This window comes from Saimiri boliviensis, chromosome 10 (genome assembly GCF_048565385.1).
Source record: "Saimiri boliviensis isolate mSaiBol1 chromosome 10, mSaiBol1.pri, whole genome shotgun sequence".
NCBI classification, from domain to species: Eukaryota; Metazoa; Chordata; class Mammalia; order Primates; family Cebidae; genus Saimiri; species Saimiri boliviensis.
Window position 1 is genome coordinate 25,252,019 of NC_133458.1, and position 25,817 is coordinate 25,277,835.

General features: G+C 50.8%; 1 protein-coding gene across 2 annotated transcripts in view; it reads left to right on the forward strand.

The window, feature by feature from the left end:
* PLXNA4 (plexin A4) overlaps nucleotides 1–25,817 on the forward strand; it is a 466,285-nt gene that overhangs the window by 431,960 nt on the left and 8,508 nt on the right. For both annotated transcript variants that reach the window (XM_039472947.2, XM_074379046.1), the window contains exons 26-31: nucleotides 9,198–9,301; nucleotides 9,846–9,945; nucleotides 11,147–11,337; nucleotides 12,587–12,756; nucleotides 17,136–17,348; nucleotides 24,874–25,024. In XM_039472947.2, the coding sequence (XP_039328881.1) occupies nucleotides 9,198–9,301; nucleotides 9,846–9,945; nucleotides 11,147–11,337; nucleotides 12,587–12,756; nucleotides 17,136–17,348; nucleotides 24,874–25,024 (929 nt within the window). The remainder of the gene's footprint in view (nucleotides 1–9,197; nucleotides 9,302–9,845; nucleotides 9,946–11,146; nucleotides 11,338–12,586; nucleotides 12,757–17,135; nucleotides 17,349–24,873; nucleotides 25,025–25,817) is intronic.

Sequence of the window (25,817 nt, forward strand, 5' to 3'; positions counted from 1 at the left end):
CTCTGAGCTTGGATGCTGAGGGAGGGAGATTGGGTGAGCATGTGTCTCCCTCTACCATGGAGGTGTCTCTGAATGTTTCTGGGACACTGATGAAGCCAATATGTGATGGTGGTGGGAGGGGTGTGGGTATGTGCTCATGTGTGTGCTCTTAGAGCCAGAGTGGATCTGTGTGTCTGCTTGCATTTGATTTGCTTTTGCTGCCATGAAGATCCCACAGACTCATGGGGTGAAGGAACCTGTTATGGCCCAGTGGGGGAGAGGAACAGTTCCTGGAAGGAGGACTACTGTGTTTCCCATGTCCAGACAATTCAGTGGGATACTCCTTAATGGCTTTTTCCAGAGTTGAGTTTGGTAGTGGAATCAGCTAGCACCCACTGTTCCTTTGTTACATCTGTGGGCCATATAGCAGTGGCCTCCTTCAGCTTTGCAGGGTCCTTAATGCAACTCAGGTGGGAGGAGAGTCCAGACAGAATGGGGCCAAGAGGGAGAGCTGTGATCAGAGCAGGCTCCTTCATGCTGGAAAGTCAGATTGCAAAGGTGTGCCAGAACACAGAAGGAGCACCTGCATGCATCTGCATGAAGAGGTGTGTGTTTCTGTGCTTAAGAATGGGTGATTTCTAATGGGGGGCTCACAGAAGGCAGCCCCATGAGCCTCATCCTGAAGGTCCCTTAAATCACTCCTTTCAAAAGCTTGGGGGTGCAAGCCCAGCAAAGCAAGTCTTTTATGAGATGCAAAGCCTCCTGCAGCCAGAGTTATAGACTATCTGTAGTGGAAACAGCAGCAGACAAAGCAGGTGCAGTCGCTCTTGCCATCCACCATGATGAGAGGAAGCCCAAGGGCAGCTCTGCAACCGGGACCTGCCCAAGGGTGGCTAGTCTCCCCAGGCGGAGGCTGCTCGAGCCAGGGAAAGGCTACCTACTTCCAAGGGGAAACAGGTCTCCAGTGCTCACCATAACTGTTCAAGCTCTAGGTACCCCAACGAACAGAGGGGCTCCCTCTGCTATCACACATGCTGCTGGGCCACATCTGGAGGACTAAGATCCCCACAGCAGGGACAGGTAACAGGGAGGAGCAAGAGGGGGCTGGGGCATTTTGATCCTCAGGGCCCCATCTTGCTGGGGGAGGAGCATCACGTTGAGCTGCTCAAGCAACATCTTCCTGCTCAGCCACGATGGGTACTCTCCTAAGAAGTTCCCTTTTTCCTTTCGAATCCAGAGTTTGGAGCTGCTCGCAAAGCTCTAGGCTTCTTCTTTCCAAAGCTAAAAATTGCATAGCAAGAAAAATGGAGCCGCCTCAGAGACCCAAATGCTTTTTCCACACTATTCAATCACAGTCCCCAAGGGGAGACAGAGGCAAGGCAAGCTGTTCCCATCATGTAGGTGAAAGTGCTTTGAAAGCCTAAGAGCAATTTGCAGATGTAAGGTGTGATTATTTATGCCAAAGGGACGCATAGCACATTGGCGCTCACTCAGCCACATGTGCTGGACAGAGCCAAGACAGCACAGCATGACCCCCGACTTTCTCCCACCACCCCCATGCCTCCTCCTCCCACAGCTGAGGGCATCCAGCAAAGGCTGAAGCCCAGCCCCTGGCAAGGCAGGAGCACCCATCCCAGGCCAGCTCAGCAGGAAGCAAAGACATCTGTCACTACCCTGTCCCTGTCCTGAGTAAATCCAGCCCAACCCTGTGCCCTCTTGCTTGGCTTTGGCCTCCTGCCTGTTATTGTCACTGTGGGCCCTGGCTTTGCCTACGTGCTCACTCCTGACATGTCTATTCATTGCTCCTCCCAGCTCCTCAGAGCTCTCCCACTCCTCTCCCTCCACTCCCTCACCAGACCTGTCCAAGCATTAAGGAGCCAAGATGGGAAACCATGTTAGTAAGGGTTTTCCAAGGAAATAGAACCAACGAGGTTGTGTGTGTTTGTGTGTGTGTGGATAAATAGAGACACAGATATTTATTTTAAAGAAGTGACCACACTCTTATGGAGGCTGGCAAGTCCAAAATCTGCAGGGTTGGCTGGCAGGCTGGAGACCCAGGGAGGAGGTAACATTGCCGTTCAGCCCGAGGGCCGTCTGCTGGCAGAATTCCCACTTTCTCAAGGAAGGTCAGGCTTTGGTTCTAGTCAGGACTTCAGCTTGTTGGTTGGGTCCTACCCATATTTTGGAGAGAAATCTGCTTTATTCAAAATCCACCCTGATATAAATGTTAATCTCATAGAAAGAAACCCTTACGGAAACATCTCAAATAATGTGTGACCAAATATCTGGGCACTATGGCCCAGCCAGGTTGACACGTGGTATTCACCATCCCAGGAGCCGCAGGGCGCACCTTCACTGCAGTCTGTTGGAAGCTGGGGAAGGAAAGCAACCACAGGAGGGTTTGGGACTAAGCCGGAGCTCTAAGGCACAGTGCCCGGGTACCACTCCCTCTGTGACAAATGAGGCTGTCCCCACATCCAGGTTTATGTCCCTTTTCACCCACAGGTATCTGGGCAGGAGAGGTACCTGTTTCCATCACTAAACTCTTCAACAAACACTAGATCCTACCCTGTGGCCAGCTCTGTGCCAGGCATGGGGGTCCCAATGTGCTTGGAAGTTCCCACTTCTTAGCAGACTGGCAGAGGCAGGACATTTTTCTGTCTGAATGAAGGAACTCTCTTTCCTCCTCCCTTGAGTGATTTCCCCTCAAGGGGAAATCACTTTTCTCCTGCAGAGATGGAAAATCTGTGGCTCAGAGAAACACAGTGCCTGGGCCCAGGACACACAGCAGGGAGGTGGGGAGAACTCAGTTCCCTTCACAAGCAGTCTCCTCTGCGGCCCATTTCCTCTCCCCCTACAACTGCCCGGTGACCTCCAGAGATCCCTGTAGTTTAATGCAAATGCTCTCTCAATAGCCCCCAGAACTCCACCACCCTCTCTCTGTCTTGAGGCTCAAGTCGAGCGAGCTGAAAGGATATATTTTTTCAAATAAGTAATTCCTGTAGGCAATAAAAAGATACACTATCTTCTGAGTGAAATATAAAGAGTTCACAGCAGCTGTCTCCCCAGTTTGCATTTTCCTCTGCACCTGATGGGAAGGACAGATAAAGATAATGGGATTTTTCTTTCTTTTTTTATTTCACCTCCCTCTCTCCCTGGAAGGTGGAAATGTAACAAATTGGATTGTGAGTGTGTCTGTCCTTTGTGCTCGGTGCCTGGAGCAGGGCATCCGGCTGCCGGGCAGAGCTGCTGAGAGAGAGGTCAGAGCTAGCAATTTTCTCTTGGTGCCATGCATATGAATGCCAGGGTCACCTTTCCTCCTTCCCACTGGCACCACCTGCCTTCTAAACTCTTCCTTGACCCACCACACCGCCTGGAGCGATGCCAGAGCCCTGTGATCCATATTCAAGAATATCTACTGAGTTCTAGCTTGTCTGTCTTAAATCGGGAAGCAGGGCACAGCCTTCCTGGGCCTTTCGCTCTCCGGGCATCCTCAAATAGCAACAACTAACCAGTGCACAGCACTTCACAGTTTACAAAGACCTAGTACCTTCTAGTCCAAAGCACACACTTCTATTCAGGACTTTCTTCATTTAAGCACCAGATGTCAAAGGTCAATCATGTTATATTTGAGAACTTGCTGTTAAAATATATCTTTTTAAAACACAGAACATTTTTGGAGGATCACCTCTCCTGCTCCCAGGTCAACCTTCTGACCCCTGTAGCAGTCACACTCTGGTCTTCTCTTGGCTCTCCCAGCTCTTCTCTGGGGCCTGCTCCCAGCACTTCAGCGTGGCTGGGTGCTGAAGGTCTCAGGGCTCCCTGCCAGGGGTTTCCTTGGGGCCCGTCTGCTGATAGGCGTGCAGAGCCTCCTGCATCCTCCTCCTCAGCCCGGGGTTTGGAGGGTGGGGTGGGCTCCTAGTGATAACCTGTTCACAGTGCCCCAAGGTAAAGAAAGATGCAGGGGCGGACGTCCAGGCCTGTGTCCATGAAGGTGGTCCTGTGTGACTGTGCAGGTCAATTTTGCTGGCTCTGCCTGGCCTGGTTGGTGTTTCCTTCCACCCTTGCCTTTCTCCAGCAGCCCTTCCTGAAGCTTCCTGGGATGGGTCTAAGGAGAGATGATGATAAGAAGGCTGGAAGCGGGGTTATGGCAAAGCCTGAAGGGTCCCCAGCCTGGGTAAAAGGACGTACATGTGCACATGTGTGTGTGAATGTGGGTGCCCTTGCACCCATCTGCATGCCTACACTGTGAGAGCCAGAACTGCAAGGTGCTGTGCACCCTGGGGAGAGTTTGCCTCTCAGCAGAGCACCTACTGATGGATAGGGGACTCTTCAAGAGCCAGGCTAGTGTGGTCTTCCCTGCCAGTGTCCCCTTCCAGGTTGGCCTGCAGAGGATCTCTTTCCTCTCTATGCCTCAGCTTCCCACTGCCAATCACGTGGATCTCCACACACTTGGAGGCAAGCCGGTGTGCTACCTCCCCTTCCTAGAGACTCTGCAAGCACAACCTGGCCATCTTCTGAGCGTCCCTGAAACCTATCTCCACAGCCATCTCCTGAGCGTCCCTGAAACCTACACCCCCGCCCCACGGCCTTAGCTTAGGCCCTCGCTGCCACTTCTGCTTTGGACAAAGGTGGCCATTCCAGCAGGGCTCATGCCTCTTTGTCCCTCTAGTAATGCTCTCCTCTCCTTATCCCCTCCCCGCTCTGTCTCCACGGCCTCAGCTCAGCCCCAGACACCTTGGCATGGCATCCTGGATCTTTCTTACCTCAGCTCCTTACCTTCCCACGCCTCTCCAGCCTCTCCTTCCAACTTTCTCCTGCTCAGACTCATCCATCCCTAGAGTTGCAACGTGAGTGCCACCTTTGGACCAGAACAGCTGTCCCCCTCGCCAGCCAGCAAATCCCCACTCATCCTTCACAGTTTAAACTGGGCAGCCCTTTCCCACCAGCTCCCTGCATTTCCCACCGGCCCTGACCACGGGCTCTTGTACAGCCTCTCTACACAAGGAGTCATCAAAAGCAAGGGCTTAGATTTTATTCCATTTCCTGGTTTAACTACCTCTCCTGCCCAGCTGGCCGTGCCCAGCACACTGGGGGCACAGGGCAAGTGTAGTGTGATGAATGAGTGAGTGTGGAGCTGCAACACCTCCAGTCTCCATTGGTTCTCACTGTGGAGACTGCAGGAAACGCATCTTGAGAGATGGGACCGTAGGTGTCCTCTTTTGTAGGAGAAGATGTTTGTGAGGAGTAACTCTGCACCAGGATTTGCTTCAGCGGTCTCTGAGCTCAGCGTCTCATAGCATTTGGCGCCTGGGAGGTGTTTTCCAGCTTCTTACTATGCCCCATGGGCAGGCAAAAAATGCCCAAGAGTCTCAGCCTTCACGGGAGGATGCTGGCCATTGGCTGAGCTGTGACATTGGCTGTCCTAATGTGGTCACCTCCTACGGAGCAAGGTAGAAACTCAAAAGAGAAATATTTTTAAGAGATATTTTTATAGGCAAGACAGAAGGAGCCCAGCTGGTGAAGAGTGTTGGATCAAGCACTGGGAGACCTGGGTTCTATTTATTTTCATTATTGTTATTGAAACTAACCACGCATTGCATATGCAGCAAAGCACAAAATTAGATACCCTCACAGAAGGCCTCCTGGGGCTGATTCAACCAGCTGGGCACACCGTGAGGGCGTCAGGGTGCTGGCCTTCATATCTAAGGTGGCAGGGTTGTGGTTCATCCTCAGCTGAACCAACTGGACCTTGGGATCTTTACTCCTGGGGTGGGGATGAGATTTTATGAGCCCGGCCATGCAGTTCAGGAGAGGGCACTGCTCCTGGGCTAGAAGAAGCCACTTCCATTGCCTTTGACCTTGGCTTTTCCTGGTCCCAGCCTTACTCAGTAAAGCTCTATGGCTCAGACTTCTGTTGGGGGAAGGTCGGGAAGTTGTAGAAGAGCACTCCAGAAAGCTGAGCCCATGCCTACTATCTGTTCTTGACACATTCCATAACGAGCCTAGGGAAAATAGAGGCCATAACTGGCCTGAATTAGGGGTTTCAGGAAAGGAAGGAGGGTAGGTAAATATGGTAGTGAACAGGGTAAAAGTAAGGAATTTGGGCAAAGAGTGACATTAAGGAGTGGCTTTCCGTGTTGGCCTACTGGAAGTATTCTGTGCCAGGGAAATGTGGGCTGCCCTCCAGTTATACTTCACCCTCTCTCCTCCATTCCTGGTTCAGCTGGTTGGGCTACTTGTGATCCTTGCTTTTTTCCTGAAAGCCTCATGAATGGAGCTGACCACACCAGCCACCCATCCCTCTGGGTTCTCTTTCATCATGACTAGGTTGTAGATGCTACAAAACAACTTTGACTTCTTCTTCTCCTCCGCCTCCTCCTGCTTCTCCTCCTCCTCCTTTACCTCCTCCTCTCTCCTCCTCCTTTTCCTCCTCCTCTCTCCTCCTCCTGCTTTTCTTCCTCCTCCTCCTCCTGCTTCTCCTCCCTTACCTCCTCCTGCTTCTCCTCCTCCTTTTCCTCCTCCTCTCTCCTCCTCCTGCCTCTCCTCCTCCTTTTCCTCCTCCTCTCTCCTCCTCCTGCTTTTCTTCTTCCTCCTCCTCCTGCTTCTCCTCCTTTACCTCCTCCTTCTTCGTCTTCATCTTCATCTGCTTTCTACTTCCTCCCTCTTCATCTTCTTCTTTCCTCTTCCTCCTCTTCTTCCTCCCCCTCATCCTCCTTCCTTCTTTCTTCTCTTCTCCTTTGACCTTTCTAATATTTCAGAAAAAAAGCACATAGCAATTTTTTTCTGTCTAGGAGATAACAAAATAGGCTTGAGAGATCTAAAAGCAAGCTGAGTGTTGTCCTTGATTCCAGCCCCTTTCTCCTCATATTGGCTTTTGGGGAACATTCCCTACTTTTTGAGATAGTTGTCAATGAGACATGACCATCCTCTACCCAGTCTTTTTGGATAGGGGCATGGAGGTAGAGGTAGGCGGACTCTCATAATTGCTGGCATGACTCAGCCAGAGTTGTTGAGTATGGCCACCCAGGCTGTGCACTGCACAGCTCTAAGGGGAATTGTGCATCATGGAAGAAGACCTGCCTTGGGGCCCAGAATCAATCACCAAATGTCATTGCCTAGTCTGCCAGGTCATGTAATTTATTCAGATGCCCCTGAGATGTGCTACAATTCTTTATCAGCAAGGAGTGCCAGTGCAGCTGCTAAGCTAAAGGGCTGTCTCTCGGCGGGCACCTTCTCCTTCTAGTCTTAGCAAGCCCCATGGTCACTTGAGTGGAGGAGACTCCCTTGGGGCCCAGCCAGAGAACTTGGGACTTAGTGTCCAGAGCTGAGTTCATTGTATCTCTCCCTGCCCTGAATATGATGAAGCAGAATGCTGACTCCCTTTTGTGTTGTGCCCCAAAGCTATTCCTGTGCTGCTGTTCCTCCACCCCTGGCAGCCTCCTACTTAACCAGGTGCTGCTCACCATGCAAGCAAGGGAGGCTCAGTGCCGTATACCCCGCAACCTGGGCTTGTCTCCATCAGCATCCAACTGCATAGCCCATCAGCTGTCTGGCCAGCTTGGAGAGATTCCCCTTCCTTTGCTCCAACCACTCAAGAATACATGCATGCAGACATCCATAAAATAAAAAAACAAAACAAAAATCAAGAAAAAATACAATAATAAGCAAAAACACCAGTGATCAGACACCTTAGTAAGCCATTTTGCTCATTAGCCTAACTGCCCCAGACCATAATCACCATGAGCAATCCTAGCTGTGACATCCAAGGGACTAAGGGATGGTTGGTCCCCAGAGACTTCTTGCTCCAGCAAGCAAGCATGTAGGTCCCTATGCTTTCACTCCTTTGACCACCAGACACTACACTAAGCTCTAAATCAGGCAGCAGGGAAGCCCCAGGGACTGGAGACAAGGGGCTTAGATTTTAGGAGAATCTCTGCTACTCCAAAGGGCATGCCATCCGTGAAATGGGGATGGCAGCACAGATCAAAGTAAATGCACAATGCAGGGAGGAATTGGTGCTCTCTGTGCCACACATGTGGCTTGGCAGGAGGGAAATGAGGAAGAGAATCTGAACATGTGAGACATAGGAAGAAATCTGTAGTGAGTCAAGCAGTGATTGCCAGGCCACTTAATCCAGCAACTAACCACACTCTGAACAAGCCTAGCGTTCTTCGTACATTTCAGAAGTATCAGCATCTGAGAGGCATTGAGCAGGATCTGGGCTGCCTGGAAACCAAATATCTGGCTTCTTGGCTGGAACACATGTTGTATTTGAATTTAAGAGGCTGTTTTTCCTTTCTGGTGTGTGTCCATGAGAATGGTATGTGTGTGTGCGTGAGCTCACACGTGTGTGCTGCATGAGAGTTTGTGTCTGACATGCACATGGATTTGTGTGTGTGTACATTTCAAGATAGGAATGTGCACTTCTCCACCTACACGTGATTTGTACCAAGTAAGGTGATGGAGATTTGGTTGATGAGAAACAGATTCCCCTTTCCCGATGTGTGATCCATCAGTAAGCCCATGTGTTGTAGGTATTTAGGCCCATGATAATAATATGGTGATGTAAGCATATCCTTGCAACATCAAATAATTAGGTGTTGATGGATTACAACGTTGATATCATTTACATCAACTTTGTGTGGAAGGGGATGTTCATGGGCATGAGAGTCGGTTTTGCTGGTATTTTCCACACTCTTTGACCCAATCTCCCTGACAAGGGTGACACACCTGCCAGCTTCACCCTGTAGGATACACCCCTGGAACAGGTCTGGAGCTGCACAGTGACTGAGCCTGCAGGCTTGATTTGATCAGCTCTAAGAGCTTCCAGTCAAGCAAACAAGCCGTGTTACCACGACTATACCACTTTGCATTTGCCTCATGCTTTGCCAAGTGCTTAGTGTTTCATTATGTGCCTCATTCATTTGGCCAATGCTTTTTGAGCATCTATTTTTTACAGATGTGGCCATTCATAGCAAGATAGGTGATGTCAGCGCCATTTTGGTCACATAGTTTGTTGGGATTAGAACCAGAACTGGAACTCAGGGCCTTTTGGCATTGAGAGCTTCGGCACTCCATTTTCACAGGAGCATGTGCTAGCACTGGCAACAGATACACCCTTAAGATGGCACTGCGTGGGTACCTACACAGGGGTCCTCAGCTTCCCTTCAGGAAGAGTCAGAGGGCCTCTCTGAGATGCACCTCTCTCTTGGCAGAGTGGCGGCAAGGAAGTGGGGTGAGGATGATCTTGCAGGATGAAGACATCACCACCAAGATTGAGAATGATTGGAAGCGACTGAACACACTGGCCCACTACCAGGTGAGGGGAATGTGGAAAGGGGAGGAGCTAGTCAATTACATGTCCATTGCCCTAGAAGTCATTGCCCTGGAATAACAGGGCTAGACACTAAGCTCCTCACCAACACTCCATGTTCTCTTAGTGATCCAGAGGAAATTGATGTCTCCCAGCCAAGAAACCAGGGAACCCTGGCTTCTTTGGCAATAACATGGTGACATGCACACCTTCTGCAGGGCATGGGCAGAGTTCCCAGGGGAAGGCCCTCCTGAGAAGTTCCTCTGGACATTTAAGGCTGGGTCATCTCCCAGGGAAGCACTGGGATAGAGAATGCTGGGGATGACCTCTTGTCAGAAGTTACTCCAAGAGAAGCCACAAAATAAAACACTAGTCAGTATCCAGATCGATGTCTTGTTTTGCTCCAAGGAAAGCTGACAGCCTCCAAAGTCCCCTAGTTCTCCAGCAAGGCACCAGTTGCCCCTTAGTGCCAAGTTCATCCTGATTTCTCCTTATTTCCTGGAGTGGCACAGCTGCTGTGCCCAGGCCCTGAGAAGCCTTTTCCCTGTAGGTCCCAGATGGTTCCGTGGTAGCATTAGTGTCCAAGCAGGTGACAGCCTATAACGCAGTGAACAACTCCACCGTCTCCAGGACCTCAGCGAGTAAATACGGTAAGATCCCACCGAGCGTTCTGGGGAGTCCTGGGTGTCCTGAGCAGTTGTTGTCATGACGGCAGCGTAGCCAGAAGGCAGGAGAATCCTGGAGAGGGATGGTGGGGCATCAGGCAGGCTGATCATCAGGGAAGAGAGCCAGGTGGGGGAAGAGGCCCCTGGTTTCAGGCTCCTGATGCATAAGCAAGACCTTCATCCAGGTGCAAAAGAAATAAAGCCAACCTTCTTACATGTCTTCCAGGCTGTAAGATGCTTTTCCTTGTGTGATAGCTATTATCTCACATCATGTTCATAACAATCCAATGAATTAAATAATTATTATTTTCCCCTATTATGCATATTAGCACATTATAACTCAGATGCACGGAGGCTAAGTGATTTGTAAGAGTCACTGTTATTTTGCAGTGGAGTGCAGGTACAGACCAGGTGTGAGGCTCTGCAGTGGTGGGGAGAGGGTGCCAGAGGTGGGACAGAAGCCAGAAGGAGCCCTGTTCTGCCCTATCTGTGTGCTTTGGCATTGGTCATGTGACCACTATAAGCTTTGGTTTAATTTTACCAGAAGAAGAGACTGAAAAATCTATCAACTGAACATGGTCATTCTAGATAATAAATAGATGAATACAGAGAAAAGTGCCTGCACACAGTAGGACCGCCATTTCTTTTTCCTGCTCAGTACTCATTTCATGACACTTCACAAACAGTGGCAGGAGTTTCAGCAAATAAATAGGAATGATTGGCACAGGCAGAGGGGAGGACAGAGTAAGGTGAGCAGGTTACCAGGTGCTTACGCACCCGATCAGTGGTTATTAAGGGAGACAGGCTACCTGCTCTTAAGTATGTACTTAATTGGCTACACAGAACACATCCTGAGACATGACTTGAGAACTCTTACAAGGAAAAGCATTAAAAAAGTACAGGCTTATATTTTTACAAATTGAGTAATTAAGGGTTGACACGATGCAGGGTACAGGAAGGAGGGGGAGATGTGAGTGGGTGGAATTAGCCACAGAGTTTCCCGGAGGTGGTGAGAAAGGCATCCCAGTTTCAGGGAAGGCACCAAACCAAGGTAAGGTGACAGCACCAACCAATGGCAGGAAGGATCAGACAGGCGTTGGCTTCCGCCGGAGCCAGGGATACTCGGTAAGGTGATGAAGGCCATGTGGCCTCACATGCATTGGGGGGGTGATCCTTCCCTCTGCAGAAAACATGATCAGGTACACGGGCAGCCCCGACAGCCTCCGCTCACGGACACCTATGATCACTCCTGACCTGGAGAGCGGAGTCAAGATGTGGCACCTGGTGAAGAACCACGAGCATGGAGACCAGAAGGAGGGGGACCGGGGGAGCAAGATGGTGTCTGAAATCTACCTGACCCGACTCCTGGCCACTAAGGTATCGGACTTGAGAACTGGGTGCAGGGAGCCCAGAGGCTATGGAGAGGGGCTTCATCAGCCCTCAGAAATGGCAGAGTGACCAGTACCCAGCATTCATGCTGGTGCCGTCTCTATTACCCGCCCCAGGAGGCACTGCTGATCAGTCCCCGTACCAAACCTCAGAATCCTTTTCAACCCGGTGCTCCAGGCTAACCTCATCAATACATCAGTGTTGGCATGCAACCTGAAGATTTGTTTCTATCTCTTCTCCATGCCCTCTGAAATACTGAGACACTAACTGCCTCTTTTCACATTCTTCCCCCATGTCTTATAAAAGAATGATTTCTTCTCTGGGGCATCATCTATGATTTTAAGTGGGAAAGTCAGGGCTCTATCAGCGACTTCCAAGGCACCCACCCACCCTCCCTCTCTCCATCCCTTCCTTTTTTTTTTTTTTTTAAATAGAGTCTTGCTCTATTGCCCAGGCTGGAGTGCAGTGGTGCAATCTCTGCTCACTGCAACCTCCTTCTCCTAGGCTCAAGCAATTCTCCTGCCTCAGCCTCCCAAGTAGCTGAAAAGTACAGATGTGCACCACCACACCTGGCTATTTTTTTCTTTTTTTCTTTTTTTTTTTTTTTTTTTGTATTTTTAGTAGAGATGGGGTTTCACCGTGTTGGCCAGGCTGGTCTTAAAACTCCTGGCCTCAAGTGATTCTCTTAAAATGCTGGGATTGCAGGCCTCAGCCACCACGCCTGACCCAAGGCACCATTTCTAATCCTGGTTCTGGGGACATTGCTTGCCTGCAGTGCTAGCGTCTTTCACTCCTGAGACTGGGCTCGGCTCTGCTCTCTGCAGAGCCAAGTGAGTCACTGTTCATTAGCCAGTGTGAGTAATGCCCAAACAAAACCAGCAGATTGTGCTTGTCTGCTCTGACCAAGTGAGTGTTCATTAGCATTTGTGAAAAGTGCTAAAATAACACCGCCAGAGGGTGTTCAACCAAACCAGACCGTGTTGTTGGCGGCGGAAGCCTTACGTACGTCCAGTCATCAGTGTTACATCTCTTTTCCATGTGCAGAGGGAATTTAAAGCTGTTAGAGACAGATGAAATGGGAAAAAAAATGACTTAATGCATGGGCTTACCCAATTTCACCCAAGCAAGGGTGGTTTGTATACCATCATCCCCTTCCTGGGTCTGTGAGGCAGGTTTTAAAAGCCATCCTCAGAACTACAGGACTTAAACTGTGTCTGGACGTGTCCTGCCTCCCCAGGGCACGCTGCAGAAGTTTGTGGATGACCTCTTTGAGACCATCTTCAGCACGGCACACCGTGGTTCTGCCCTGCCCCTGGCCATCAAGTACATGTTTGACTTCCTGGATGAGCAGGCTGACAAGCATGGCATTCATGACCCGCACGTCCGCCATACCTGGAAGAGCAACTGGTGAGTGAAGGGAGGGCAGGGGATGCATCGGGAGCCCCGAGCCCACCCAGCCTCGAGTCAATGGTGATGGGACTCTGGGCCTTCAGGAGAAGGGCTAGCCAGAGTCTGCTTTCATCAGCAGGGACTCTGAGCAGGCTCATTCTCTGGTCCTCCCTATGCACTCTTTTTTAGATTTTTGTGCTCACTCCTCTCTCCCTTCCCTCTAGTCAAATCTGTCTGTGCATCTTTCTTTCCTATCATTTAGTCAGTTAACAAACATTTGTTGAAACATCTGAGGAAGCCAGAAATAATATGCCGAATGTCACAGTCAGGATACTCTTCCATCCAAGTACCTCCTGGGTGCCTGTGATGATGGTAGACACTTGAGGGTCGTGGGCTAATCAGACATGGCCCCAGCTCTCAGTGAGCTGACAGATGAGGGTGAGAGGCAAGGAAGTCTCCTGGTGTGGCAGAGAGACAAATGCTATGGAAGATGGAAGGTGTGTCATGTGCAATTGGATCTTAGAAGGGCAACGTCTAATAGTGACTTGCAAGCAGTTTTGAAAAAAACCTAGGAACCAGCCAGGTGAACAAAGGGCAGCCCTGTTCTCTTCAAACAATTTCTCTCTTCTCTTCCCCTAAACTCCTTTTCCAAGCTCTGTGTGGTGAAGAGACCTGCCCTTAACCACTGTGTCTTCCTTTGAGGCAACAAGATTCTCCAAGTACTAATTAACATTCTAGGTCTTCTCCCCTATGATCCCCTCTCTCCTTTTAACATGGATCCTCCTTCCCTTCACTTGTGAGTAATTTGTATTTCAGGTTGAAGTTGCAAGATCACACATCAGTATTCAGCAGTTAGGAACCTTGCATAAAGCTGGGACTCGGTAAATATTGATGAGACACAGAGCCAAGGTGGTCTCTGGTTGAGAGCTCTACCTGAGGCAAAGCTGGCTTATCCTTTGTCCCATCGGTTCCAGAACTGCCTCCCTGTGGCTTTTCCACGGTGCTGTCCCAGGCTGTTCTTCCCTAGATCATTCTTCTGAGGCAGTATGGGCCTGTTGCCCAGCACTGACAACTGCTAGGATGGGCAAGGCATTAGGGCTCAGCCAAGCACCCTGGCACCCAGCCCCGGGCCCCAAAGCAATGCACAGATGAAGGCAGAAGTCAGGCTGTGATACCAAAACTTTATTCAATGTAGTATGCTCTGGCTCCTCATCTTCTTCACTGGAAGAAGAGACTATCCCTGCTGAATATGGAAAACCAGGCAGGAAGCGAGAAGCGTGGGGTTTGCCAGGTGGGAGAGGACCTCAGTGCTGAGGTTCTTCCAAGCTTTCTGAAATAACTCAAAAATCTAGATGGCTCACTCAATGTAGCAAAACTGGGTGAAGCGATTTCCTCCATTGAAAGCCATATTGGGTCTGATACTTTCCAGCACCTGCCTCTACGTAAGATGCGTTTAATTCCCCTAGACTTCTTGGCATGGCTCCTGGGAGCTGTTTGGAGGAGCGCGTCCCCAGCCTACCAATCTGCTTCTGTCAGTGCGTCTTCCTACTTACTGCCTCTGTTGAATGTTAGAATGTTAGCAGTCTTCAGATGTTAAAAAAATGCTCTGCCCAGACCTTCTCTTGGTCCTTGCTGGGGAAAGGCGGGTCTTTCTAAACATTTCTACCTGCCGTTAGTAGCGCATTGCAGGAATATCACCTACAATGATATCCAGACCATTTGTTTTCAGCCCATCCCTCCTGCTGGGGTAAGGCTACCTCCAGGGGTACTATCATGTCCTTAGAGTGGAGCCACATCCTTCTTGGATGCCAGCTCTTCCAAGTACTCAGGTCTGAGCAAAGGAAATCCCAGGAAGTAGACAGACCTGCTAGGCTCACACTCTCCCATCAAAGGACACTTCCCTCAACCCTGACTTGATCTGCTGCTACCCTGAGCAAGACACAGTTAGTCTGAGAATTTTAAGATCTGCATATTGACTTGGAGTTAATTGTCTCTGATTGAAAAGTGATGTTTTTTTATTCCTGGCCCAAGGTGTAACCCCCCATTTCCCCGCCTGCTTCTTCCATGGTTCCCTACCTCTTCTCTTTTAAATAAACCTCCTGCTCATTTAGGCTGAGTGGCTGCAATCAACCAGAGATTAGTGCCACCACTAATGTTAATAATATGCTAATATTTCATTAGGCGGGAGCCTCCAGTGGGTGCTGTGGCTTCCCTGTTTGCTGTGCCTGTCTGCAAAACTGGCTTGAGGACCAGAGAGCGTAGGGGAGAGACAACCAGCAGAGCAAAGGTGCACTCCCAGCGTCCCTGTCCTGGGCAGGACTTCTGGAACAACAGGAAGATGTGGACAGAGACTTCATTAGCTGGGAAGTCACCAGTCCTCCATTCAGGGCTCTGAGCCCAGCTGCAGTGACCCCTGCTTTCACCTGGGTGTCATGGCTCGCTCAGCTTTCCTGGGTACCATCCAATTATTTGCTATTCTGGATTTCCAGGGATAAAGCAAACACCGCCAAACATTGTCAGACCTCAGTGCCGCCAGCCTGAGTCCCGCCCTGCACGCTTTGTAGGAACTTAATAGATCTTTGTGGACTGATTGGCAGTCTTGAACATTAGGTCTTCTGTATTTATAGCATTTGTTATTTGTACATACTGGCTGATGGGAGATAGGATAAGTATAGAAATATTGTACTGGTTCTATTGAAATAATGTAATTCAAAGACTTTTAGTTCTAAGAAGCAAGCCAAGCACATAATGAACATTCTAACTAACTATTACCAACAGTGAGAACCACCACCAAAACAACAATAAAACATCAGGGGAAATGGCAGGAGGCAGAGGTGGGAGCAGAGGGAAGGAAATAAGCGATTCCTTGCACGGCGCCTAGCCGTTTTTCCCACCTGCGTCCCAGCAGGCTGGTTGGAAGCTGCAGAATCAGAGCCAGCAAGGACGGCTACAGGCAAAAGGGGCGGGAGGCAGGCAGTTTCTCCCAGTGCCCCAGGATTGGGACATTATAAGCAACAGGCTTACAATAGCAGACTGCAGGGCACACTTTTCCCTCTGTACCTTTGTTTATGCAGATATCCTGTCTGCAGCCCATCCCCCACCCCCTTCCTCCAGGCCTCACCCTGCTAAGAAACACACAGGCCAGGTGAGGTGGCTCTCACCTGTAATCCCAGCACTTTGGGATACCGAGGTGGGCAGATCACCTGAGATCAGGAGTTCAAGACCAGCCTGGCCAACATGGTGAAACCCCATCTCTACTAAAAATATAAAAATTAGCCAGGCATGGTGACGGGTGCCTGTAGTCCCAGCTACTCAGGAGGTTGAGGCAGGAAAATCACTTGAACCCAGGAGGCAGAGGTTGCAGTGAGCCGAGATCACACCACTGCATTTCAGCCTGGGTGACAGAACAAGACTCCATCTCAAAGAAAAAGAAAAAAAGAATGAAAGGAAGACAGAAAAGTTGTGCAAGTCTTTCTTTCTCTCCTTCTCGTCTTTCAAACTCCCACCGTCCAGTGTCCCCTTTGTGAAGGCATTCCGGACGCTGCCTTCTGGGTAGACTTTGAGGCTTCCCTTGGTCCCATGTTGGACCCTACACATCTCTGGTCCTAGGACCGACAGTCCTCCCAGCATGCACTTGGTTTCATGTCTGCCTTCTCCATGAACCCACCAGAACACAGGCTTCTTGAGGGATGAGAATGTGTCTCATTCATCACTGTATTCTCAGTTGCAAGCACAGTTCCTGGTGGGCAAGAGGGGCTAACCGGGAAAAGCAGGGAGGGGAAAGAGGGAATACAAAGGGGCCCATGAGGTGGGTGAATGTGAGTTTTCGAGCGTGCCAACTTAGAGATGAAAAATCAGTCAGCTACACCGTACTTCTCAGCCCCAGCAGGAATAGGCTGAGAGGCCCAGGCAGGGAGGAAGGGTGTGACTTCTGCCAAGTCATACAGTAGATGGCAGAGAGTCAGATACGAAGCCTAGATTCCAAGCAATTCCCCAAAGTTTGCCAACTGGATGCTCTTCTATCAGGCTTCGGAGCAGACAGATAGATAGTTAGAAATTCCACCTGATAGCACACATCATGGCTGCCTTTCATGCCAACCGGAAGATGATGAGCCCTGCCGTCAAGGCTGGGTATCAAGTCCTCTCAAGTACTTACCAACATTGTATCTCTGGATAAATTATTCAGCATTGCTGGTCCTCAGTTTCCTGAAGGTAAATCGGAGCCCTGCAGACCTGCCTCACTTTCCTTCCCTGGCACATCCCATCCCTAGAATAGAGAAGACTCTTAAGTTCTGTTAGTTCCCCAGGCTTCTCTCCTCCTCCAGAGACCCCTGCCTCCCACGCCACAGCCCCACTGGCCCATCTCCCCTGACCATCTGCCTCTTCCCTCCACGCAGCCTGCCCCTGCGGTTTTGGGTGAACATGATCAAGAACCCGCAGTTTGTGTTTGACATCCATAAGAACAGCATCACAGACGCCTGCCTCTCTGTGGTGGCTCAGACCTTCATGGACTCTTGCTCCACATCTGAGCACCGGCTGGGCAAGGACTCGCCCTCCAACAAGCTGCTGTATGCCAAGGACATCCCCAGCTACAAGAACTGGGTGGAGAGGTGAGTGCAGGGCCATGGAGCCAAGCCAGGGCCCCTTGCTGGAGCCATCAGCTTCCCCCACAAAAGGTCCCCTCCCCGTCAGAAACCAGCTGCTCTTCCAGATGAATCACTCACAAAGCCTGATCCTACCACTGCCTCACCCACATCCGCACGTCCCAGGGCTGCTGTCCCCCGAAAACAGGATAGGAAAACTTGGCCAGAGGTTGCTGCAGTAGCGCTGCTTCCCTGTATAACAGGCCCTGGATCCTAGTGGCTGAAATGCCTTCTAGGCCCAGAAAGGAGAGGTAGCTCCCAGCTCTAATCTCTAATCTTCACCTCCCCATCCCAAAAAGAAATAAAAGCTGTCATCATAAGACTTTAAGGGGCCAGACTACATGATTGCTGCAGAAAAGGCTAGAGGCCTCTACCCATCTGCTCCTGCCTGGCTGGCAGTTCCCAGCATTCGATGGGATGTCTTTGTCACTGTCTGAACAGCTTCTCACTGTCCCAGCCCCTTGACTCACACGAGCTCTTGATGGCCCGGGTCTTGCTGTGTTGTGGTCAAATCCCAATGTCCTGCGGCGCTCTCATGACTGAAGATCCCTCTGCGAGCTGCAGGGCTGGGCTCCTCCTAGTGCAGCGCTGACTCATGGTGAAGGTTAATGGCTGGTCTCAGCCGCATCAGCTCCAAACACCAAGCACCTGAGCTAAGCAACCAGCCGAAGCTTTATGTATTCCCCTAGAGCAGCCCTGGACTAGGGAGAGGACAGGAGTTATAAGCTCCTTTTATGCCATGAAGGTGAAGAAATAGACATTCAGAATGGCTCAGTAATGTATCCTCCGAGCTTGTCTGGCTCCCTGGAGGGGAAAGTGAAGTCCGGCAGGGCAGCTCTCACCTGGGACCACAGCACACCTGATCTCTCACCGCCCCATTCCAGGGGCACTGGCAGCCTCCAGGTGAGGATGTGGCAGAGCGATCTGGCCACAGTTGTTCACTTCTGAATTTGCTGCCCTCCTGTTGGATGCATGGAGACAGTCCTCCTAGGACTCAACTTGGAGGCTCACTGCCCAAGGTGATTTAAGGGACCAAGATGAAACCAGATCCCAAGCCTCTGAGCTGACTCCCAAATAACCTTTCTACATATTTGCGTCACTTTCAAACAGGGCCACTGCCAACCCATACGGTATCTCTGTATGGTTTAAGAAACATGCCCCTTCCTACAGAATGATGTGGCCCCACGCCAAGTGCATGGTTTGCTGAATGATGGGCTTTGCCAGCTCCAGCTCATCCTCTCGTCCAAGTACCTTTGCGCAGTGAACAACCCGCACAACTCTACATGGCATTCCTGCATTCAGACTTTCTCTTTTCCAGGTAGCTTAAATATAAGACACCTAGATGGAAGCTCAGATTTGGTCCCTTTTTGAAGAGTAAAAGAGTGCGGAAGTTCTTGGCTTGGTGACAAAATGAACTGTATCATTGTCCCTATGGCAGAGACAGCCTCTGTCTTGATACCTGACAATTGCCTTCCCTTATAAAAAGGAAATAACCAAGAGGGAGTAGAGTCCTGGCCACCTCGGTGCATTAGTGTCACTAAAAGGGTTGGATTTTGTTGTCTGTCTCCCCTCTGCTCTTTGATACCCTCTCCTCCTTTCCTACTGATACAGATGGTGGACATGCCACCTTGGCTGTCTGGAAGGAAACTGACTCTTTTGTCCGAGTGTCTGATTAGGTCTGAATCACCTAGACAGGCTCTCACCTCGTAGACAGTGGCTCACTCTTCCAACAATAGGGCTGTCAGGAGCAGGCCCTCCAAACCCTCCCATGTAGACAGCCGATTCTTCAGCAGCGAGAAGGGGAAGAGGCAGCAGCTGGGCTGTGGGTCATGCCTGTGACACAGTGTCACTGTGATAGTGCCCCAGGTGGGGAGGGAGGAAGCAGGGCTGAGACTCATGCATGGGCTGGGCTGAGCCAGTGGTCTCCTTTCTGCTTGGTGCTCAGTGAGATGTGTGCCATGCAGCTGCTGCAGGTCACAAGTCAACTCAGTCCTTTGGGTTATTTTTAGGAGTGATTTGATCCCATTCATTTCTTAGCAACCACTGACACTCTCAAGAAAGTCATCTTTCACTTACTTGAGGCCCCAAATCTTTTCTCCTCTCTGGGGCTGGGGTACAAAGACAGGCAGATAGAGAAAATAGCACAGACAGGGCTGAGGTCAAGCACAGAGTGCTGCTTCATTTGGTGATGGAGGGACAAGTCCCCTCCCAGTCACAGAGGAGGTATCCTCTGAGCTCCTCTGGCTCCCTGGAGGGGAGAGGGAAGTCCGGTAGGGCACTCTTCACCTGGGACCACAACACACCTGACTTCTCACCTCCCCATTCCAAGGGCACTGGCAGCCTCCAGTTGAGGATGACAGCAGAGTGATGTCCTCTGTGGCCACAGCTTGTTCACTTCCTAATCTGCTGCCCTGCCGTTAGTTGCATGGAAGCAGTCCTCCCAGGACTCAGCTTAGAGGCTCACTGCTGTGGAGTGTGTCCTGCATGCCTCTGGGGAAGGTTTTCTGCACCAACACAGCTAAGAAATAAGGCTTACCCTGGCTGGTCCTCTATTGGGAGCAGGTGCAAACGGAAAGCATAGGAATTCAGGAAGCCACACTAACTCTTGGTTGAACAGCATAGATGATTCTGCCAGCATGTTGAGTCTTCTGGAAATTCTTTACCCACCCTCCTACTCATCTTTTCATCTGTCCTCCCACCCATCCCCCACTCATCCTTCCATCTAGTCTCGCACCAGTCTTCCCACCTGTCCCGTCACCTGACTTTGCACCCATCTTCATACCATCCTCTCGTCCTTCCTCCCAGCTGCCCTCTCACCCCGCTCTGACTCGTCCTCTGATCTATCTTCCTGCCTGTCCTCTCATTCATCCCCCCACCTGCCCTCGCTCCTTTCTTCCCATATCTTCTCCCGTCTGTCTTCCCACTCTTCCTCCTACCTGTCCTCCCACCTGTCCTCCCTCCCACCGTCTTCCCACCCATCCTCCCCTCCCATTCCTGCCTCCAAGTACCTTATGATAATGGTGGTTTGTGGCTCCACTCTGGATTCCCAGTCTTCACTCCCCTCCTCCAAGAATTTGAGCTTTTGCTTGTCACCAAATCTGGAAAAAGGGAGAAGAGTCTCTTGGTTTCTGATGAGCAGTTAACTGCTACCCTCATCTTACAGACAGAACCCAATGGTGTCATCACCATGAAGTGGTGTGTCGTGAGCAGCTGTAATTTTTATGTCATTGCCAATAGTAACACATTTGCACACTTCAGATATTTGCAGCCTAATACTCTGATAGCCCTACTTCAGGAGTGATTTCCTCTGATGTTAACTTGGAAGAGTTGCAAGGTCATTCATTGGCTTCACTCGCTTGCCATCAGTCAGCTCTTAAGAAGTGGAATGGAGTCACGGCAGGCCACTGGGGTTTGGACTAGGGTGTGCCATGCATTTGAATGTTGTCTATCATGTGTGTCACATCATGAAAAAGGTTAAAAATTTTAAATATTTAAATATGCCTCCTATGGAAACCATTCAGTCAAATACGTAAAGTGGTGACAGCTCACCCTGGGAGCAATACTAGAGGTGAGGTATAGACATTCCATTAACATATTCATTAATCCATGGGTCAAACATTAACGGTATCCATCATGGGTGAGTTGGGTACTTGAAATGCATTGGCTTGACCCTTTCTTTGCAGCTCCTGTGGTCAGGGAGGCCGTGCAGACAGATGCTCAGCAGGCCCTACGAGCGTCACAAAGGGGAACTCGGGGTGTGGGGCCTCATTCTGCTGGGCCCAGAGAGACCCTCCCATGATTCACAGAGGAAAAGACTTTTATGCAGGACCTTAAAGGGGCATATTGGGGACATCAGAGTATCAGGCTGGAAATATCTTCCACTCCTGCCATCTTCATCCTCGAGGTGTGTGGAGGGATACCAATGCTGTGTTCTTTCCAAAGAGTTTAGGGCCTCGGAGACCATATTCCCAGTCACTGCAGAGCTATCCCAAAGGCAGATGTGAGATACTCACTGTCACTCTCTGGGCCCAGGATTTCTGCCGGCATTGCACCACTCCATAGATATCCACGGACCAGGGCCCTGCAGGCTGGCCAACAGTGGTGGATGCAGCTCTGAGGGGTGTTGATCTTTATGATCACTCCCAGAGGCCTGATGTTGGGACGTCAGGGGTGCTGGCCTCCTCCCTGCTGAGCAACTCAGCAAAGAGAACCAGGGAAGGTCAGTGGTGGGACCAGCAACTTCCCAGCAGGCCAGGCTTGGGGCAGGTTGGAGGGGTCCTTCGGACTTCCTGGAGATGGTCTTACCTGCAGGAGGAACACTCACAGGAGCAAGTTCAAGTGCAGGGACACAGGCTCCCTTTCCCTTCCTCACTGCACAGCCAGAAGATGAGAGCACTTGTAAGTTCCTTAGCTGCGCTTAATTGTGTCCTTCCCCATCAATAAGGCTTCCCAGTGATGGAGCCCAGCACAAGGGCAAGCACAACAGCAGCAAGAAGGAAGCAAGCAGAGGTAGTGCCGCATGGGGTCAGCATCAGGCACAAGGTGCTGGCTAGGGAGTAGAAGTGGGGGGAGCAGGAGGGGCCAAGACAGCGTGGGCAAAGCCCTGCAGAGATGATGGGACCACTTAGCAGCAAGCGGGCTTGGGATCAAAAACAGGGTAGACTGTCAACAAGACGTAAGCTCCACACCCACAGACACTGGGCTGCCAGTGGCCACTCGGCTCAGCTGACTTAGACCTTGCTGAAAAGGAGGTCATGCGGTTGGCCCACCTGTGGGCTAGTGTGCGGCCGCAGACATGCCCTGGTAGCCTCCCCAGTGAAAGGGCAATAGGAAAGATTCAGGAGCCACCCGGCAAGGCCCTGACCTCACAGAGAGGACGATGCATCAGGACAGGCACTTCACCCAGTACCTCTAGATGAGATGGTCAGGGCCCCAGCCCTGTCCTACCCTACTCTCGGCTCCCACCCTCCACACCAGAAGCTCTGTCTTTCTCACACACACAGATATACTTCTAAATATTCTCTTTGGAGAAATGGACAGGGCTTTTAGTGCCCTGCCATGAGGCAAGCCACCGTGAAGGCACAGAGTGCTGGGCTTCTGTTGTTTCCCCTGGAGATGGTGCCTTCACGGCGGACACAGTGGCCCCTAACCTAGGATCCCTTACACCTTGGAGACTATAGAGGCAGCAAGAAGGACCCTGGCACTGTTTGCAAAAAGCCTGACAGAGTGGTCCACCTGCTGTGAAGGGTTTCACAACTGGTAAGAGAAAGAGCAGGAGGGTTTGCTTTTGGTGACAGTTACATCCTTTCCATGGGAATCTGGGTTTTTCACCAGATCAGAGGCTCTGATTGTGCATAGGTGACACAGTGTATCTGTCTGGTGGAAGCTTGCAACTCGGCTGAGTTACCAGAGTTGTGGAGCCAGATGCTGGCCATGGTACCAAAAGCAAGTGAGGTTATTTGTTCACGCTTTTTACCAATACGGTCTGTGAAGATAGCCCTTTACTTGATAAACATATCTTGCTTGGTAGACGTGGGATCCCTAAGGGGACAATGGCACAAATCTTGAGAATGGCAAGGTTGGGAGCTACTACCGAAACCTCCGGTCTCCCACTATAAAATGGAACATTGGCATTTATTGCATTCCAGAAATAGTGACAATGAATCGAGTCTCACTGCAGTTTTATACCTGGAATGTCGTGAAATTACTCAGAGCCCTGTGTACTGAGGTACCTGAGGATGTGTTTTGGGGTGGGCCATAGGCCTTGAAGAGAACAGGCCCTTTTGGGGATGCAACAATGAAAGCAAAATGAAACAGGAAGGGGAACTGGGCCTGGAGGGCTGTGAAGGTGGAGGCGGGGCTGGGAATGGAAGATGAGGTGAAGGGTGGAAATCCAAATGAGATGGGGGCAGGGCGACCTGTCTGAACACCCAGGCTGCTCTGAGAAAGGCCAGGTTATTACACTCTTGGCTTTGTTGCCCGTCTCAGGCTCCTGCCCGGCCAAAATGCCACCAGTTCAACAAAGCAGTTGGCAAAGTGTCTGCTATGTGGCCAGGTTCCTAAGAGCCATGGGGGTCCCCTCTGACCAGCCCCTTCCCTTGCTAAGGAGCACAGCTGTCATCTCCCTCCCTCTGCCTCCCCGTTTTCCAGACAGAACAACAGATCTGCAATCCCAGTACCACTGTGGCTCAGAGCAGGACAGCCGTCCCAGCCCTCACCAGCCCAGGAATGCTCTAGTGCAAATTGAGCTGTCATTCCATTGCAGGCCCTTGAGCCGATGATTGGGACAGCACAGGAAACCCATCTCTGCCAGTCTTCACCCACCTCCTGGGCCCTGATGGGAGCAGTTGGAGGTCAGGGAAACAGCATGGGACAGATGGGGTCCTGGCTGGAGAAGTGGAGGGTGGGGCTGGGAAAGACACAGGGCTGGGGTGTAGGGGAGACTGTCCTGGAGCCTCAGACCAAGATTCCAGTTCTGAGAACTCCCAGGGTCTGTCACTATCACTAACAATTGCACAACCCTGAGAGTGCCTTTCCTTAAACGTCATGCCTAGGTGCCTTGCCTGATGCACCCTAGTCCCTGCCCTGGAGACTCTCCTCCCCCATCCCCTCTGATCCTAGGTTTTAGGTTTATTTTCTCCAGCATGGCAGCCACAGAGCTTTGGCATGGGCTGGGTTGGGCTAGGCTGAGCCAGCTCCGCAAGGCCTCAAGGTTTATGTTGCTTCCCTGTCATTGCAGTTACCTGTTCTGTTTTATGCAGTCCACAAGCCCAAAAGTGCATAGGAGAGGGTGAGAAGTGGCTGTCTTTGGGGCACTGAGGCCTTTCAGTTCCTCATTAAGAAACTGTACAACTCCCCTCTGGCGGGGAGGTTGGGGTTTGGTGCATAAAATGTCAAATTGCAGAAATTAAAAATGTAAATGCTGGCGTCTAATTAACCAGTTGACAGCAGTGCACAGCTGCAAGTGACAGTGACTGATTGCCTTCTGCCAGTCTCTCCCTGAACAGCCTCAGCCCTGCCTCCTCCCGTTTAGCCCCCAGAGAGAGGAGGACATCAGAGAAGAGCAGCTGCTGGGAAGAGCCTTCAGTCCCTGCTGGAGGAGGTCCCTTGCGTCTTTGGGAGGGGCATCAGAGAAATTCAAGACAGTCTAGACCTCTCCGTGTGATAGTCAAGAGCAGAAAGGATGCCTGAAGTCGGGCCCCTCTGGCTCTTGGTCCCTATCCTGTCTGTCTGCTGACAATGTGTTGGCCACTCCCCAAATCCCTTCCCTCTATGTATTCTGCATCCAGAGCTGCAGAGGGCTCATCCTGGTTCAGACCCAGAAACGCAGGTGAAAGAGAGACCACAGTAGTCCCCAGGTGGTCACAGCACAGGCACCCACTACCTGGAGTGCAAGCTGAGCTCATGGCCCTGGACACGGTGCTGGGAGCATCTCTCTCCTCTCTCCTGCATGTGCACGACTCTAGCTTCCCCCTACTTCCACCCTCCGCAGGTATTACTCGGACATAGGGAAGATGCCGGCCATCAGCGACCAAGACATGAATGCATACCTGGCCGAGCAGTCCCGGATGCACATGAATGAGTTCAACACCATGAGTGCGCTCTCAGAGATCTTCTCCTATGTGGGCAAATACAGCGAGGAGGTAAGCTTTGCTCTGCTCTGGGCCCCTTGGGATGGAAGGAGGCTGAAACCAAAGACAACCTTGCATGCCTCTACGTAAAATAACTCCCCCACCCCAGACACTTCCACCTCTGCTGGACAAATGGCCACTGAGGACTGGGGGCTGTGCCCCAAAGGCTGGGATGCTAGAAACTCTCCATTCCATAAATTCTGCATTCATCCCTGTGCTTCTCGGATATATAAATACTTATTTCTTTTATATTGTCTTTTTTAATTCTTATTTTCTCTCCACTATTCCTTCTTTTTTGTGTTTTCCATGTTTCTCTCTGATCTAACTCACTTTAATCAGGGACCTCCCCACTCCTATGGGCAGGCTCTGTGGTATGGCATGGTATTGTATGATATGGTATGATGTAGAATAGAACAGAAACGGAATAGACGAGAAATGAAACAGAAATGAGTAACAGCATAATGGAACAGAATCAGAACAGAACAGGAGAAATAGAATGTGTTTTTCGTCATTGTGTTCCCTCATTGGAAAATCCCACCTGGGGTCATTGCCACTATAGACAAGGCCTTCTTTCTGGCCAGTGCCAAGGTGCTATGGGAGTCTTCTTGGCTTGGTAGACCTAGACCAGATGATTTAGAATCCAAATTCCCTGCATCTGATCAGCAACATAGCCACCCTTTCTAAGTGGTGGGTGGTAAGAGAAGCTGAAGCCTGTGCCCTGAGTCCTCTATTTCCTCCCAACTTCATCACTTAAGGAAAGTCTAGGAATCCCTGGTTAAAGAAGCAGCCCCAGCCGGTCCAGGGC